We start from the raw sequence: 18,297 nt of genomic DNA, 5'->3' as shown, positions 1-18,297 counted from the left end.
CTTAAACGTCCAATAGCATAGCAATGTTATGATTCTGGGTGTGCCTAGCTTTTTTTTTGTAATCGTATCTTATTTCAACCCTTTTGAGACAAATGTAACTTGTTTGTGACAATAATTGGAAATGAGACGTATACAGTTTCAAAAACGGTTACATCGTCTACAGAGGGTCATATAGTAAATAGTCAAACTACACACAACTAGGCTCTCGGCACTTTTCACAAACCACGCCCCCACCTATGACATTGAATCGGTGTCTAATAATACATTATTCTTATTCTGATTATAAATCAAAGATTAAAAATAAATTGGTTTAAAAAAATGGTAGTGTTAGGTTAATTTAAAGGTCCTCTCAGGGTACAAAGAGAGACGTATCTTTGAGTCTGCCTCTTTGCATTGAAGTGCCTGATATGCAAATGAGTGTAAACCTCAACACGCTTTAATGTTACATTTAGAATTAGAAAGTGTTTACAGAAAACAAACGCACACTAAATAAAACTGCTGTGGTTTAGAATGAATACCAGTTCATAACGTTAGAAAAAAAAAAAAAAAAAAGAATGAGCAGAAGCACAAGGAGTTTATTTGTGCCTTAGGCATTAACTCCTTTCTAGGGAAAGACCAGGGATTCTATAAAACAGATCATCAGGTTTTGAGCAGGTTTGATAATGAGGAGTTTGGACAAAAATACACCTCTTCCACCCATCTCCTCTGTGTCAGACTTTGATGATGGCTTTGCCAGTGTTCTCCCCCTGTAGCAGGCCCATGAAGGCAGCAGGCATGTTGTCAAAGCCTTCCGTGATGTGCTCTCGGCATTGCAATTTTCCCTGGAGGAGGAAGAAGGAAGAACAAACATAAGTAAACAAATCTGTATATAAATTAAATTTACCACCCATCATCCATTTTTCTTTAAATTAAGGGTGGACCTTTTTCCCAAAATATCTTCTCCTCTAGAAGCATTTTATTGAAATTTCTGTTAATCTTTTAACATTGTTATTTAGTTAATCTTGTATAAAATTGTTGCAGTTCTCCCTTCGATGGCTACACTTTCCTAAGGCACCGCCATTGTTTTTAAATTGCAGTCCTTATTCGTCATGAACTAAAACTCCCTCCCCCTAGCACTGATTGGTCCTATCATCTGGATATTTTTGGAGATGCTTCCAACAGGCTTAAGGCAGGCGGACATGCAGTCTCATAAGGCTTGCAAATTATAGATTAAAAAAATAGATTAGGCAAATATTTATTGTTGGCCCTTTATGAAGCAGACTTGAAGTATGAGGAACAATTTAATTCAGCAGTTTTGCATCTTGGGGAATGAAAGAGTCTAAAAGATGGCTCACAAACTGACCATTAGGTCTATTTACTGACCTCCTTCATCCATGCCATCAGTCTTTTGAGAGATTCTGGATGTTTGTGTTCAAATCTGGTCACAAGGAACCCCTCCATCTTGAGCTGCTTATAGATTATGGTCAGGTGTTGGTACGGGCCTGAAAGACACAAGAAGTAGAGTGAGGTTGGCCAAATAAACTGGCCAGCATTTGAGCTAGAAGGTGAGGGACAATGGCGCCATCTTCTGTACAAAGGGGGGCCAAACATGATGTTTCACAGATCACACAATGAATAGGTGTTTTTTCTTTTACATTTTTTCTCATTCGTTTGATACATTTCTCAGATCAGAATTGAAATTTGAAAAACAGTGCATTGCTCAAAACAATTCTTAAAAATAGCAAAACATCATGGATTTCATGCAAAAGCCAGTCTCTTGCTCAAAATCCTTAGTTCGTTTCTCAAAAGTAAATATGTGTCAAATTGCTTAGTCATGTTGTCGATATAACAGTGTACCCTGGAGGGATGTTCTGATGTAAATGTAATGGCTGACGTTTTGAAGACAATTATTGTAAATTGTAAGTTAAACCTAGTGTATGAAGGAGATTGATTGCAAGAGACTGGACAAGATTCACATTTGCGCTTTTGACTGTTTGTACTGTAATTTGTTGACAGACCATGTCATTGCTAGAAATGTGAACATAGGAAAATCTCCTTAGGGTAAACTGTACATGCTTTGCTGTATGAATTACAGTGCAGCCTTCCTACACCTCCTGACGTTCCTGTCTGTTGGGCCACAAATTCTCATTCTCACGCAGCCTCACTCCTCTTCCTCTTCTTCTCTCTGGCTGTTGACCCCGTCCAATTCCGTGTCCTTCCATTTGTCAGACAATGTAACATTGTGTTGTGCTCCAGCTATATATATACTTGCCAGTTCATGGTTCAGGCGATGCACCTTTGAGCTATTTCAGTAAACTGGTTGATCGTTGGTTGATCTAACACTTCACACATTTCCCTTCTTTAGAGAGGGTCAAGATTCACCTCGTAGCAATTTACCAATTCAGGACAGGTTTAGAAAAAAAGTCTAATGGAAATTAGAATAGAAATATGCTTGACATATTATGACAACTTGTTCAACCATTTTGCATGTAAAGACTTATGCAATGAACTAATGCCTAAATGTTGTAGGGGTGAGAATATTCAATATAGATTCATTTTGATCAACATGACATAAGCAATTGATAATGTAGCATAGAGCAGAGAATTGTACATAATCATTTGCATGAATGTACCAAAGCATTTGCAACTTGTTCAAAGAAATGAGAAACTGCTTTTTTGATGTGCACATGTGACACAATGATGTGAAGATTGAACAGGTAGTTTTGAGCACTTCAATTCTGATCTGAGAAATGTACCAAAGCGAATGAGAAAAACTGTAAATGTGGATTGTGTAATGACAGAGGGAAACATGCAGTTCTATTAATCTTGCGCCATAGCCTAATAAAAAACATTCCCTTTTTAACCACACAGCAAATGTAACCGCTTGACGTTGAAAATAAAACACACACCTGTCTGTGGTGTGGTGTCATTGTACAAGGAAATGCCTCCACACACAGCTATTCGTCCAAAGTCATTCATCAGTGGCAAAGCTACACTGGAGAACGGCCCTCCCACCTGCCAACCAGACAAAGGTAGTGTCGGATCAAAAGATTAAAAATAAAACAAAAAGTGAAACATATATGTGCATTAGGAGAAGCACGCAGAATTGAAATACATTAGAATATAGATATTGGATATTGGATAAGGAGATGGGACTGAGGGAAACTTGAGCTGAATCCCATGTTGTAACGACTGCAAATCACAACTAACAGATCAAACTTGGAGGTGGATTCATAATATTGGAAGGCCAAAGTAAGAAAAAGTCCTCCAAGTGGCTGCATAAAAACAAGCGCACCTCCGCTCCAGTCCACCACTCCAGGACTCACGTTCTCAAAGTAGCAGTCGTATCCTTCCGGCGCCGCCTCCCTCAGAGCCTGGTCCAGAGAGCCCACGGTCTTGTAGTTGATGGTCCGGTCGAAGCCCAGCTCCTTGAGGAAGGCCACCTTGGCGTCAGAGCCGGCCGAGCCCACCACGCGGCAGCCCTTGATCTTGGCGATCTGCCCCACCACGGAGCCCACCGCCCCGGACGCCGCGTTGACCAGCAGGGTCTCCCCGGCCTGGAGCCCCAGGACCTCCTCCAGGCCGTACAGGGCCGTCAGCCTGAGGGTGGAGGCGTGGGTGGGGGCAGTGAGGAGAGAAGCTGGGGTGGAGGCGGTGCATTGAGTGTTTTACACTTTAACCACCGAGCACATTGGCACCTTTAAGTACATCTCTCTGATGATCATGAACATACATATTCATTTATTTCATATTAATAGATTGTATTGTGTACATTAGTTGCATAAATTGGTTGATTACAATTTGTATTATCAGCGTTATTTGCACAATTGTATTCCCTTGTTTGAGTGGCCATGATTTTTCTTGTGCTGCTGTAACTATTGAACTTCCCTTACGAGATCAACAAACTTTCTGTGTGAACGCAGATGACTAAGAATCTAATGTTGATAGTTAGAACAGATGAGGGATGACTTTCTCAAAAGCGTCAGGAGAACAAAACGAGGCCACAGAGGGAGTTACAGATTACTAGGACTTCTGGTATTCAGACTCCCAGATGTCTTACAAGAATAACAAAGCTTTTGAAAGGCGTTCCTATACAACGAGACCAAGGATCCATTTGAACTTCTGACCCACACACAGATGTTCAACAGAACTTAAGCAAAAATTCTCTAACACTCGAATGCCATCTAACTTCTAAAAAGACGCTTAAATAATTCTCAAAGGTGCAGTGTGTTGCACCTAGCGGAACAGACTTGTCCCGCAGAAATTAATATCATATTTATAAGTGAGTGTTAATTAGTGTATAACCACATGAAAATAAGAATAATTTATTGTTTCTTTACCTTCTAACAAAAACTTGTTTAAGCCCTTTATAATATTTACATAGGGAGCTGGCCCACTTCCAGGAAGCCCACCACCGCCTGGGTTCTAAGGTAGCCCGGAATGGACAAAGGGCTCTGGAGAGGTTGAATTCTTCATTTTCAATAACAATCACTCATTTAATCCTAGTTTATTACCTCTAGTTTTACAGACTAACAAAAAAATAAATCTATAAATCTATCAAGGAACCTTATCTCTTGAAACTTGGCCACTTGATGCTGGAAGTACCTACTGGCCCCTTACAGGCCAGTACGGCTCCCCCTACGTCGTTGTTGTTAAGGTTACAGAACGAGAGGGCCCAAACGCTTGACACAGAGGAGCTGAGACGTAGTCAGGCAGGCAGGGATTTGGCAACAGGTAGTCAGGGTGACGAACGGAGAACTACAGACGGAGGAAAAGGGTTACTGGAGGACAGGGAAAACGGACTAGACTTAGGATAACGCTGGTAGGACCGATACTAACTGAGTAGTGGTAAACGACGGCTGATTTGAGATCCCCGGCTGAAGTAGGGGAACGGTGATTGTAGATGGCAGACAGGTGTGTAGAGGGAGTGAGAACCAGTGGCGCCGAGCGGCCACCAGATAGGGGTGTCCGACCGTGGGGCAGGACGTGGCGTAACAGTTGTAGAAGGAGGGGTCAGGGGGGGCCCCCCACTAAACCTCCGTACCTCCTAGCCAGTTTGGTTGAGCCTGAAGCCAACTTGTACTACCTTCCTTAACCTTACCCCGAAGCACCGATGGCACCCAAGGCCAGGGACAGGGAGACGTCTTCAGGCCAGTCCGCCATGACGGGAGTCAGGCCGGTTGCGGCGCAGACGGTGTGGGTCCTCCAGCCGCAGTAACCCATCACATGGCTGCCCACCGCAAACGCTGCGTTTTTGCTTTCAATCACCCTGGAGAAAAAAGTTGAAAAAACAATACATTACAAAAAATCTAGTTTTGTACAAATTATGTACTTATTTGTTATGGCAGCTGTGTGAGATGTTATGGTGCTAGTTGGCGTTGATATTGATAAAATTGTACCCCGTTTTTCTGTGGCTACATCTAGAATAGGGTATTAAATAGGTCAGATCCGTTCTATCCAAAGTCCATTTGTGGTCCCCGGAAAACCAAGTTGAAGAGGATACATCTGGTGCTATTTTAAAACCAGATGTTAGTTTGTTTTCATCCCCTCTTTGAAAGATCAGAAAAGAGATTTGATCAGTGTGTTTATCATCAAAAGCCTTCTGGTTGCAACCAGCCGAGCGTATCAAGGATTTATGTTGTGATGCGTTAGCCACGAAACTATGCTGTTATTCACATCCTTCCCGCATCCCTGGAGATCAAGGACCTCGGTAATTAACAGCAGGTGTAGTTAATTACCAATTCTCGTAATTTTGCCAAAGAAAAGTCAAATATGCAAATCTCTGTCGTTTCATCCCATTTATATGTGACTCTAGCCCCTGTGGGCATGTTGTCATGTCCTTACTTGGCCACTTGAGCTCCAATCATGACCTCGCCTTCATTCATGCGGACTCTACTGAATGGCCTGGAATAAAGAGGCAAGGAAAGGCAAAAACACTCAAAAACAGCATATACGTTTCATTGTCACTTTCTCAGTTGATTTTTAAGTATATTTATTTTAAAGCTGTACAATTAAAAAAATTACCAAATTTATATTTCACTCCACACTTACCTCATGTATGGGTCCACACTTAGAAAAACAGCCTCCAGCATTACCTCTGAAAAATATTTTAATAAATATTAATAGAATAAAAGGAATCCTTGACTTCTCACCTATTAACTTATGGTTTTGATTACGCATTGCTCTAATGAGATTGACACAAAGACAGCACTGCACTTGATGCCCAGGAGAAGCAGCTTCGCGACATATCTAGACCAAACCGTTTTCTAGTCAAGAAGGTTATCTCTTCACCTCCATCTTTAGGCTCTGGTAGTTGCTCAAGCTTCAGTTCAAAGTCGCTCTTCTTGGGAAAGCCGTCAAAGTGCTTGGTCAGTGTCCACGTTTTGGCTTGGACCATTTTTCTTTTTTTTGAACAGCTGTGTGAGAGGAGATGGTTTAATGTACTTGTTTGACGTAACTCTGTCAACATCCAGACTGAAGCAAAATGACAGAGATCTACGCGTATTTAGTTTGTATAACTTAAGCGTCAAGCAGAACGCATCAGGCAGCTATATAAAATGGCATGAAGTCCCAAACCATCTTATTAAGCATCGACGTTGTAGAAAGTGTAACACATATGCTTTATCGAGAAGAATATGTCCAAAATACAGCTGAAGTAGTTTCCAAAAGTATATACAAGTGTATGAAGAAAAAGTTTACGAGCGCACATAACACAGGAATTAAGAACATGCAAGTTTAATGCAAACTTCACTCCGGTATATTAAAACCAGAAACCCCATAAGATTCACATTCAAATACATGCACAATAAATAACCATTTATTATACACAAATAACCAGTTAAATCCTATATCCCAAATATAGGTAAATGAGCAATGGCAGTTGCACGCAAAACACTTTTTAGCTTGACAATGGAGTTACTTACCAGCTGACGTTTTCCATAAAGAGGAGTGTGCTTTGGAGGAGAAGGACCCTTTAGAATGAATTCAAGTTCGGCTGGACATGAGAGGGTGGGCAATGGAATTTGGAACTCTGATCTGCTGGAGGAGGTCCCGCAGTGACGTCAGACGCAACGTTGTTGCGTATTACGTAAACGTTATTTTGGATGATAGCGCGCGCAACACCAAATACATAAACGACAAGCAAAAGTTTGGGCTCCTCTCGAAACAGCCTGCAATTTTTGAATTGGTAAGTGTTTGTGCTAACTGTCCTAGCAAACATTGAATACCATCGCACTAGTTCAATACTTATACTTGCTGATGTTATTAACTATTTGTATATTATGTCAGACGCTAGCAGAAAGTGATACCTGAGTAGCTAATACTCTCGTAGCTAACTAGCTAATATTTAGGTAGGCGATACGAATATAAACTACTTAAACTACCAACATTCGTATCCCTGATTATTAATTTCTAAGCATTCCTAAAAACATTAATGCTTTTGATTTTTGAAGGCCCTGTTGCCAATAAGACTATAACCTAACGTTAGGCAAATCAAAGTTACCTAATTTTAACATCAACGTATGTTGACAAGCAACTATATGGTACAATTATTAATTTACTTTCTCCTTATATCACATTACTCTACAAGTAACTTTAAGGATATTTTACTAACACACAGCGGCGACAGCGCTCGTGTTGTTATTGTTATGATCAGCGGCAAGGCACACCCCGGATTTTGAGTTCGATTTTCCCCTCATATTATAACGTGTGTTACTAATTTCATGTCTTGGCAGATACAAATAGTAGGGATTAGAAGAAAGCTTTGTTTTTCTGTATTGCTCAAAAAACGTTGCCAACTTCTCCGTTGCATTGTTCTGTGATCGTCTCGTACCAAAGGCAGAGGTTTGCATCCGGCTGAGGCACCATGCTAGACGGCGGTCAGTTTGTGGAGGCGCTTGGTCGCCTGGGTTACCCCGGCGCGACGTCGCTCAAGGGCTCGTCGTTCGACTGGCTGTTCGACTGCGCCCCGGAGAACCTGCACTTCTTACGCTTCGTCTGCCGCACTCTCGGCAGAGCCAACGTCTTAGCGCCAGAGGAGGCTCGCGCCTTCCGTGAGCTTCAAAAGTCGGGGAAGCCCTTACTGGACGAGGCGGCTCTTGGACAGGTCCTCAAGACCGTTGGGCCCGCCGACGGGAGCAACGCGTCACAGACCTGGTTCGTGACGGGGGAGAACGACGCCAGTGTGGAGGAGCTGGAGGCCAAGCTACAGGCGCTGCAGCGGGAGAAGGTTCTGAAGCAGCGTCGCCACAGCAAGCTCCAGGTCCTGGCCACGGCCCGGGGAGACGCCGGCCTGCGGCTCTCGGCCGAGCAGGAGAGGGCGTCCGCCCTGCTGAAGGAGGGCATGGCCGCCATGGGGGCTGAGAACGCCAACGCCAACGCTCTTTTGGAGAACCTCACAGAGGAGGTGGGAAGGCTGGCCTCGTACCTCCCGGCTCAACCGGAAGTCCCCCCGGGAAAGAAATCCGGGGTCGCCGTTGCTCCCACCCCCGCTGGGCCAAAGGGAGCCGCGCCCCGCCGCTTCCAGCTGATCTCCCAGCTGTCCCTGGATCCCTACCTGCACCAGGAGGAGCTCAACACCAAAACACTGTCCGCCTTCACCCAGAAGCAGTTCTTCAGGGGGATCTCCGACATGGTGGAGAACTGCTCGGACGGCTGCCGGCTGCTGGACCTCAGCTCCTGCGATGGGAGAGAAGGGGAGGAGGAGGAGGCGGAGGAGGAGGAGGAGGAGAAGGAGAATGAGGAGGGAGGTGGCGGCGATGCGGTGGAGCGGCGTAGGACCGAGATGGCCAGGCTGCAGTGGGCCTTCATCGTGGGCCAGCATCAGCTGCTGCAGGCCACAGCCGAGGAGCACAGCCTCAAGGCCGGGCTGGCCTGGCTCTCAGAGACAGGCTCACGGGCCAAGGTAAAGGGACATTTACAGGAAATCCTTTTTTTGCTTCTGAAGCTTCCATGTTTGTATTTGTTTGAGACACCCCCTTCCTCCTGGTCCTTGACCCCCCCTCCTCCGTCTCTCTGCCCCTCTGCCCCTCCCAGAGCATGCTGGCCTCCTCGTCGCTGGCGGTGCGCGAGGCGGTGTCCCGGCGGCAGCTGCAGGCGGTGGAGGCGGAGCTGGAGGCGCTGGTCCGCGGGCGGCTGCCCGGCGTGCTGCGGGAGGCGTCCCGGCTGCTCAACGTGCCCGTGGTGAGGGGGGACCTGGCCCTGCAGCTGGCCCGCCAGGACTACTACACCTCCAGGCAGGACCAGGTGAGCTGGGGCCAACACAACATGGATCGGTTTCTGATTAATGGACTTCTTTTTTTTAACCAAATTATTCTCTAAAAGAGACAAAACTCTTTTTTTCGTGGCGATGACCAAACAAAAGTGTATATTCCATAGTACAAATGTTTACGTACACACTCGTGTTTCATACCTGTTGGGGCAGGCCAACACAACATTGATCGGTTTCTGATTGATGGTATGGAAAAAAATCATAATCATGATTAGATTGGTCAATATTGAAATCACGATTATTGAAACGATTATTTTTTCAGCATTTCTCCCCAAAAAAAAACCTTGGTAACTGAGAACTTTGAAATCTACCCAAAGTTCTCAGTTACCAAGGTTTTTTGTTCAAATAGAAAAGATGTTCAAATGTTCAAATAGAACATTTGATGTTCAAATAGAAAATCAGGTTCAAATTTATATTCGTTTTTTGATCGCTTGAATCAAAATTTGATCAATCGCACAGCCCTAATTAATGGACAGTGCATCCATTTCTTATCAAATAATTCTCTTAAATAATGTAATGTGACTCGTATTTGTTTTTGTTGCAGTGACCGATCAAAAAAGGGTATATTCTATAGCACAAATGTTTCCGTATGCTCCCGGGCCAGGTGCGTGACTACCTGCTCCGCCAGAAGTCTCTGTTTGACCTGCTCCTGCTGGCCCTGGAGGTGGAGCTCAGAGGGTGGAGGACGGCGCTGAAGCAGCTGGGGGACACCCGGCACCGGCTGTCCCTGGAGAGCGAGCAGGCGGCGCTCAGGGCCGACGCCCTGGCCCAGCCAGAGCTGGTCCCCAACCCCAGGCCCAGCCCCATCATCAGCTGCCAGGACGCCAGCTTCAGCAGGTGGAGCCTCACTCTCCTGTTCCATTCCTGAAGCCTTAGCGTCATCATCAGGATTACTTCATAGGCCCCGTATTCAAAAGGCCATTGAACCCATCCCTGGATCATTACACAGGGGGCGGCAGTAGCTCAGCAGGTATAGCGGGTTGGCTGGTAACCGCGAGGTTCGATCTCCGGCTACTCCTAGCTAAGTGTTGAGGTGTCCCTGAGCGAGGCACCTCACCCTGACTGCTCCCGACGAGCTGGCTGTCGCCTTGCATGGCTGACGCAGCCATCGGTGTGTCAATGTGTGCATGACAGGGAGATTGTTAAGCAATAGTGTAAAGCGCTTTGGGTGGCCACTGGTTACGAAAAGGCACTACGTATGCAGTCCTTATAGCATTTTCCATTTTCCAAAGCGCTAACTCACTAACCACCATCAAGAAGAAGTCTGAAAGGGCAGGCATGACAAACATAGGAGTTCTGCAGTGTGGTTTAAAATCACCCCATGGCTCCAGATGGGGTACCTTACTAGAGCCCCGGCCCCCGACAATAACGGCTCCTCCGCTCCCCTCAGACTGCTGCAGGTCCTGGAGGGCTCCAGGTGCGGTGCGGGCCAGGGCCCAGCGGAGCCCTTCCGGACCCACGAGGCCCTGGACCAGGCGGCGCTGGACCTGTCCGCCGACCTCCAGGCGGCCCGGGAGGCGCTGGCCGGGGCGGCCCGCCAGCAGGGCTACACGGCGGCCCGTCTGCAGGGCGACTGTGAGGCGCTGCACCGCGCCACCTACACGGAGCTCCAGCAGCTGGTGCTGGAGCCGCAGGTATGTCCCACGGCCGGGGCCGGCCAGGAGCTGCTCTGCCCCAATGCACAGGTGGGTGTCCCTCTCACTGTCTCCCTCACTCACTCCCTCACTCACTCACTCACTCACTCACTCACTCACTCACTCACTCACTCACTCACTCACTCACTCACTCACTCACTCACTCGCTCACTTCTCTCAGGGCTGTGGCAGTGTTCTGCTTTGTACAACCCGAGGTTAGATGGAAGGATGGGTAAGTTGGGCTGCCAATGCTTTGCTGGCCCGATCCCCTACTTCATTGTAGATGTGTTTTTGCTGTGTTTTTTAAGTGTGGACTGCTGAATTATTTCTACGGTGTTCTATGTTTCATCCCCCGCGCTGCTTAACGGCCCAGCAGCAACTGCAGAAGCACATTTGACATCAGGGTTTTTAAAGTTAAGTGAGCTCCGGCCTCAGCTTGAAATCAAACACTTTACCTGTAAAACGTGAATTTTGGGTGGAGAGTTAGGAAGGGGGACGAGTTCTCCCCAGTTCTCTCCCTTTTCCACTTTTAAGCTTTTACAAGCCGTTGAGTACGAGTGTTAAAAGGCCTGATTTGATATGAAATGTGACAAACACTGTGTCAAATGTGTCTGAGAAGCTTAACCCTCTCTGATGCCACGATCAACATGGACCGCTCCCAAGTCGGAGCACACACATTCTGAAACACACCGTGCGTGTCTTTACTATATGCATAATAGTTTAATTTGAACGGTAATGGTAAAAAAAAATCCTTGTAAAATGCAAAACACAGATGATTGGGAAAATCCTGTTTTAAAGAAAATTCCAATTTATGAGGGGATATTGAGTTAAAGTGGCATTTTAAAAAACGTACCATAAACAGCTACTTGTAGTGAGGTCTTCCAATAAAGCATAGTTTCTACGCCTCGTTCTTTTTATGCTCGGTTCATAGTGAGATTTATAAGGCATTTTGAATAAGCTAGGAATAGCGTGACTCAACCTTTTACTCACCATCTCTACTGACGTCATTGCTACAGTGCAATGCAACATGGCGTGAGTGAACATGTGTTATTACAATCAATATTGGGTGAGTGGGAACTGGTGGCACGGTGGAGGAAAAGGATTACCAAGCAATGTTTCACACCGAACAAGTTAAATGTGTTTTCATGTAATGGACACCCAATAACACACACTCGTGCCCTGGATTTTATGGTTTCTTGTGCTCCTTTTTTGGGGGGATTCTCTTCTTCAATGGCATTATTTAGCTCATTTATAAAGACACGATGTTGGGTGTGTGAGCACTGCATGCTGTATGGGCAAGAGTATATTTGGTAACCCATTTGCATTGTGAGAATTCTCCAACATCAGGTAATTATTGAGAAAGCCTCAACCCCATCATAGAAAGATAATGTCTCATTTCTCCATACTTATTTATTGTAAATGGTCTGGAACCAAGTTCAAGTTAAAAAACCCACTTTGTTATGAGGTCTTGGACACCCAAGACCTCCGGCGTTTAGATCCCCAATGTCCTAGTCCTGGACCCCACCTTCGCCCTAAAGGCCTTTTTAATCTGTCTTCATTGTGTCACTTTGACTAAAAGTATTTCCTAATTCGTTAGCCTCATAGCATAGTTGCCTAAGTCATATTTTGGCCATATTGTGTTATCTAACCTAACTCTACTCTCTTAACGCTGCTGATTCACTGTGCCTCAGTGGCTATATCCTCAGCCAATCAGAGTGCTTTTTACATTCCATAATCACAATCTGCCCAAGTCCTCTATTTGACCTAGGCATCTCTGATGCTGAACACAAGATGAACCTTCGAATACGACTTTGAGGCAGTGATGCTGCCAGGCTAACGAAATACAAGTAAGCATCAGAAGTCCCCCGCTGAGCTCCGGCCTTCGCCCTCTGCAGGAGCTGAGCCTCAACCTGGCGGACGCCGAGTCCCAGCTCCAGCGGCTGCAGCGGCTGATGCAGGACATCATGGGCGAGGTGAGAGCCAAGCGCTCCCAGCTGGAGCGCAGCGCCGCCCTCAGGCGGGAGAGGGACCTCTACGTCTACTTCCACCTGGACCCCCGGCTCCTGCAGCGGGCCGTGAAGGACCAGGAGGCCAAGGCGGCCGGCAGGAAAGGGCAGCACTGACGGCGGGCGTACCCTTCATAAACCAGCCATAACCATAACCGTGAACACAGCAGCAACGCCACGTCCAGTCTGCCTGGACTACTGTCGGCCTGAAGAATCGAATGCGCCTCAATTTGACCCCTAATCTTTCTTTAAACACGAGTGCGTCAACACTGGTCCTCTAACAGGAATGGTCCTCTAAAAAATTTTCCCTCGTGTACCGTCACTCACAGCGGTATCTGGATGGGAGCTGTTTAAACTGAGCTCAGATGTGGAGGGAGACGGCGAGTTTGAATCCGGCTATTTGAATGTTCTCTCATTCTGTAATCCCTTATCTCAGCTTAACTAATCGTTATAATAAAGTTAGAACTTCTCTATGTATTCTTGTACTATTTAAATATGTATGTTTCTGGATTAAACGCTATTGAGCATTATCAAATCATCTTTTTGAAGGGTTTCTGCATTTGCCTAAAATTATGTCCATGTCCCAGAGTTGCCAAACACAGTTTCTAAGGAAAATGCTACAATAATCAGTACTGATAGTATTACTAGTATATAATATTATACGTGCTGCTTTCTCATGTTGTGTTTAGGCTAGCATAGTGTTGCCCACAGACCGGTCGAGGCAGAAGACGTGGCAGCTTATCAGACAGGTAGTGTGTAGGGTAATCACAGGAAATATGTTGAAATGTTCCAAGTGATACTGTTTCTAAACTTAATTGAAAAGGTCACTGTTATGCCGTTGTATCTCTGTTAGCAGTGGATAAAACGACATGCATTGAACTCATACATCTGGGAAATGCAAAAATAAATACTAATCATTGAATTTTTATAGCGCTTTTCAAGTCCCCAAAGCGCTGTACAGGGACCTCACTAACCACCATCAAGAAGAAGTCTGAAAGGGCAGGCATGACAAACATAGGAGTTCTGCAGTGTGGTTTAAAATCACCCCATGGCTCCAGATGGGGTACCTTACTAGAGCCCCGGCCCCCACCAATAACGGCTCCTCCGCTCCCCTCAGACTGCTGCAGGTCCTGGAGGGCTCCAGGTGCGGTGCGGGCCAGGGCCCAGCGGAGCCCTTCCGGACCCACGAGGCCCTGGACCAGGCGGCACTGGACCTGGCCGCCGACCTCCAGGCGGCCCGGGAGGCGCTGGCCGGGGCCAGTCGGAGGGAGAACTGCAGGATGACTGGAACACCGTTCAGGAAAGGACGCACGCAGGGAAACTAAATGGCGAGTCCCCTTGCACAATATACACACCAAGTGAAAGCATGACAGCATGGAACTAACAAGTTGACTGGATAATCTTCAGGATTGCAGTTTATTTGTGCCCAAGTGTCAAACAGTGGCAAACTGAACCTAAGGACATGAGACGAATGTTTTTGTTATGGGTTAGTTATAAACAGTCTAAAATGTTTAATTGAGTTGACAAAGTTGAGACAGAAACATGTCTCTCCATTTCTCTCGCCTCTCTAACTTCCTCTCTGCATTCGCACACATATGGTGTGTTGTGTCTATTAAGAGAGAACGGCTGTTGGTTTCAAGAGATTACTGAAGACAGGAGCATCCCAGTCTGGCCCACTATACTGTAAACACAATTCAAAGTCCTGCCAGCTACAGTGCGTATTACATGCGTTAACATTCCATGTGAGGAAACACACACACACACACTCACACACACACACGTATTAACTGCGCCCAAGCTATTCGTTCCTTCATTCTTTAATGTTATTCTGTCGGACACTATCGCCTGTTAATGATTCTATTAAACAGATCATTAGGTTTGAGCTAATGGGCTTGATAATGATCATCTTGGACCAAAATACACCTCTTCCACCCATCTCCTCCGTGTCAGACTTTGATGATGGCTTTGCCAGTGTTCTCCCCCTGTAGCAGGCCCATGAAGGCAGCAGGCATGTTGTCAAAGCCTTCCGTGATGTGCTCTCGGCATTGCAATTTTCCCTGGAGAAGGAAGAAGGAAATGAAAGGAAAATATGTTAAAGAGTGCAGTGTGTAGAATAGAGTGGCTTTTAGCGGTGAATACCCCACTTCCTCCCTCTCCGAGCACTGCGGTGGCCTGTACTGGCCTGTATTGTGTAAGGTGCCAGTAGGTACTTCCATAATAAGCTAGCAAATTATAGCAAAGAATAAGGAAATATCTAAGGCAGGCCCGTTAAGTCCATAACATGAAGCGTGAGGTACACCATTTCCACAGCATCCTGGGGATTTATAAAGTCTCAATAATGACACGCAACAAGACAAACCTCGGGCTAAATGTTGTGTGACGATGATTGCAACACAAATTGAGCAGTAAGTTGATTCACTGACCTCCTTCATCCATGCCATCAGTCTCTTGAGAGATTCTGGATGTTTGTGTTCCCATCTGGACTGCATGAACCCCTCCATCTTGAGCTGCTTAAAGATCATTGTCAGATGTGGGTACGGGCCTGAAAGACAAGAAGATTTAGTGACTTAGGACCGTGTTTGTCAACCTCTGTGACATGTACCATTAGTGGTAAGCAGGGGGTATTGCAGGTGGTAAATGTGTGATATTCATAACCCTCATTTAAAACGACGGTACTAAAAACACCAGCAACACAGGCTGCTGATCTAAGCATTAGGCTACACTTAAATTCAGATCATCTAATAACATAATGAAAAATAGCCTTACAGTAAGTTTGCATTTTATTAAAGTGGTTCAAGCCGCACTGGTAAAACCGGAATCCACCTAACCCTACTGGATGCCATACAATACACTATTTTTAACCAAAGGAAGCGAAGCGTTATGTGTAACCTTTCAATCATCAATTCAATAACACATACCTGTCTGTGGTGTGGTGTCATTGTACAATGAGATGCATCCACACACAGCTATTCTTCCATAGTTATTCATCTGATGTATAGCAACACTGGAGAACTGCCCTCCAACCTGCCAATCAGAGAGAAATTTTCAGTTGAACCGAAACAAGATTGCCTTAAAAATTGCTTTTATTCACCTGAAGTTACCCATAAAATATTTGTATGGACTGCAGGAAAGAAAGGGAATAAAATAAAACAATAATTGTTATATATTTTGCATATAAAGAACTATGAGAATCCAGAGTTTAATGGGACTGTGGTTTCAGTGAGAATCCTATATAACTGTTCAAGCGCACCTCCACTCCAGGACTCACGTTCTCAAAGTAGCAGTCGTATCCTTCCGGCGCCGCCTCCCTCAGAGCCTGGTCCAGAGAGCCCACGGTCTTGTAGTTGATGGTCCGGTCGAAGCCCAGCTCCTTGAGGAAGGCCACCTTGGCGTCAGAGCCGGCCGAGCCCACCACGCGGCAGCCCTTGATCTTGGCGATCTGCCCCACCACGGAGCCCACCGCCCCGGCCGCCGCGTTGACCAGCAGGGTCTCCCCGGCCTGGAGCCCCAGGACCTCCTCCAGGCCGTACAGGGCCGTCAGCCTGAGGGTGGAGGCGTGGGTGGGGGCAGTGAGGAGAGAAGCTGGGGTGGAGGCGGTGCATTGAGTGTGTCCGGAGACTCAAACTCTACCAGATGTTTTATAAAGGATAAGAAAGCTGTTTGAGATATTTTCCGAACAACAACTAGATTCTCTCATTCCGTACGCCCTAGCCAGTCTGGCTGACCCTCTCTAGCCGACTTGTGCCTCCCTCTAAACCTTACCCCGGCATGCCGATGGCACCCAAGGCCAGAGACAAAGAGACGTCTTCAGGCCAGTCCGCCATGACGGGAGTCAGGCCGGTTGTGTCGCAGACGGTGTGGGTCCTCCAGCCGCAGCGTCCCACCACATGGCTGCCCACCGCAAACTCTGCATTCTTGCTCTGGATCACCCTGGAGTAGAAAGCCCCAATCAATCATGATACACTATAAAAGTACACATGTTTGTTATGGCGCCTGGTTGGGATATTATTTCGGCTAGTGACTACAGCATCGAAAAACAAATACCTTGGTAATTAACAGCAGGTGTAGTCAATTAAGTCAAGTTATTTTGTGCAAACAAAGTTAGCCATGCAATTTACTTATATCTAATCCATCTCTCTTTTGATGTGATACTATCCCCCATGCACATGTCGACATGTCCTTACTTGGCCACTTGAGTTCCAATCATGACCTCGCCTTCGTTCATGCGGACTCTACTAAACGGTCTAGAATAAAAGGAAAATCATTGAATACATTAATCGCAATTTAGTGGCGGTGAGGAAATTAAAAACATTTTATGATAAATATGACTGGCTTACGATACCGATATGCCATTATTATATGTTATTACTCATTCTTAAAAAATATTGATTTACTTTTAGACGTTTAATGCACAAAAGGACAAAATTATATTAGACGTATGTACCTCATGTATGGATCTACACTCAGGAAGACAGCCTCCAGCAGTACCTCTGAAAATATTTAAAAAGATTACAAGCTATGTTTGAGCTCTACTAACTAAGGTCTTCATCTCTTATGAAACATAAATCAATATAGAGCACTCAAAGAATGCCTCTTCACCTCCATCCTTAGGCTCTGGTAGTTGCTCGAGCTTCAGTTCAAAGTTGCTCTCAGTGGGAAAGCCGTCAAAGTGCTTGGTCAGTAACCACGCTTTGGCTTGGACCATTGTTCTTTTTTTGGACAGCTGTGTAAGAGGACATCAGTACAGTACTAGTTAATGCATATAATTATATAGACATGTACTAATACATGTTCATAAGTACGAAGTACCCATACATATACAGTTCACATACATACGTACACATTGCTAAACGAACATACCCACTCATAAGCATGTAAAGGCAGTGCAAGTTCTATTTATTCAGTACTTGTAAGATTTGTAGTTGGACATTACTCTGGCAGCCTTGCTAAAGACCCATTGTACCATCAAAATCTTGTCCCATACTGATTGGGATAATATAAATAAGTTATTGTATGGCGTTCCAGAGAGACGATTGTGTAAAATAGTCCTAAACTGGTTAGAAAGCTCGTAATACACAGGAAAGCACATGCACGCTTTGTGCAAACTTCATGCAAGCATCTGAAATCGAGAGGGTCCCAAGCTAGGTGGTTGACAATAAAATTCATGCACGCACGATCTATAACCAAGCCGCGAGCTATACGCATAACGATAGCTCGCGGCTTTACGCTAAAGTTATTTGCAGCTTCGCATGTTGAAATACTCACCAGAAACTGCCCTTTACTTGAGAATGAATGGAGACAATGGGGCGACGACCAGCGCCAGCAAAACAACGAGTTTTTTATACTATTTTGGTTGGCCGGCGGGACTAGAGAAATTGCAGTGACGTCAGACGTCCCCGTGTTGCGTCTG

General features: G+C 45.6%; 3 protein-coding genes across 6 annotated transcripts; 1 reads left to right on the top strand and 2 right to left on the bottom strand.

The window, feature by feature from the left end:
• Positions 1-555: 555 nt before the first annotated feature.
• On the bottom strand, positions 556-18,266 carry LOC132445668 (prostaglandin reductase 1-like). Of its 2 annotated transcripts, none has more exons than XM_060035781.1 (9): positions 18,153-18,266; positions 6,271-6,395; positions 6,031-6,076; positions 5,824-5,883; positions 5,081-5,248; positions 3,306-3,579; positions 2,889-2,994; positions 1,363-1,481; positions 556-821 (listed from the first exon to the last, which is right to left on the bottom strand). In XM_060035781.1, exons 2-9 carry the CDS (start codon positions 6,374-6,376, stop codon positions 711-713), a joined length of 990 nt encoding a protein of 329 aa, XP_059891764.1. In that variant the 5' UTR covers positions 6,377-6,395; positions 18,153-18,266; the 3' UTR covers positions 556-710. The 2 variants fall into 2 exon arrangements, with proteins under 2 accessions (XP_059891764.1, XP_059891763.1); XM_060035780.1 differs by lacking the exon at positions 18,153-18,266 and adding an exon at positions 6,903-7,020.
• On the top strand, positions 7,025-13,425 carry haus3 (HAUS augmin-like complex, subunit 3). Of its 3 annotated transcripts, none has more exons than XM_060035772.1 (6): positions 7,025-7,165; positions 7,816-8,881; positions 9,013-9,222; positions 9,852-10,084; positions 10,638-10,881; positions 12,777-13,425. In XM_060035772.1, the coding sequence occupies exons 2-6, from the start codon at positions 7,844-7,846 to the stop codon at positions 13,002-13,004; spliced, it is 1,953 nt and encodes a 650-aa protein (XP_059891755.1). In that variant the 5' UTR covers positions 7,025-7,165; positions 7,816-7,843; the 3' UTR covers positions 13,005-13,425. The 3 variants fall into 3 exon arrangements, with proteins under 3 accessions (XP_059891755.1, XP_059891754.1, XP_059891753.1); XM_060035771.1 differs by having other exon boundaries at positions 10,638-10,932; XM_060035770.1 differs by having other exon boundaries at positions 10,638-12,913.
• Positions 14,285-17,604, bottom strand: LOC132445669 (prostaglandin reductase 1-like). Its single transcript, XM_060035782.1, has 8 exons — positions 17,487-17,604; positions 17,332-17,377; positions 17,072-17,131; positions 16,650-16,817; positions 16,156-16,429; positions 15,806-15,911; positions 15,311-15,429; positions 14,285-14,944 (listed from the first exon to the last, which is right to left on the bottom strand). The coding sequence occupies exons 1-8, from the start codon at positions 17,590-17,592 to the stop codon at positions 14,834-14,836; spliced, it is 990 nt and encodes a 329-aa protein (XP_059891765.1). The 5' UTR covers positions 17,593-17,604; the 3' UTR covers positions 14,285-14,833.
• Positions 18,267-18,297: the final 31 nt, after the last annotated feature.

Source organism: Gadus macrocephalus, chromosome 17 (genome assembly GCF_031168955.1).
Source record: "Gadus macrocephalus chromosome 17, ASM3116895v1".
In the NCBI taxonomy this organism is placed as follows: domain Eukaryota; kingdom Metazoa; phylum Chordata; class Actinopteri; order Gadiformes; family Gadidae; genus Gadus; species Gadus macrocephalus.
The sequence above is the reverse complement of the archived record's forward strand: the minus strand, read 5'-3'. Positions and strand labels throughout refer to the sequence as shown.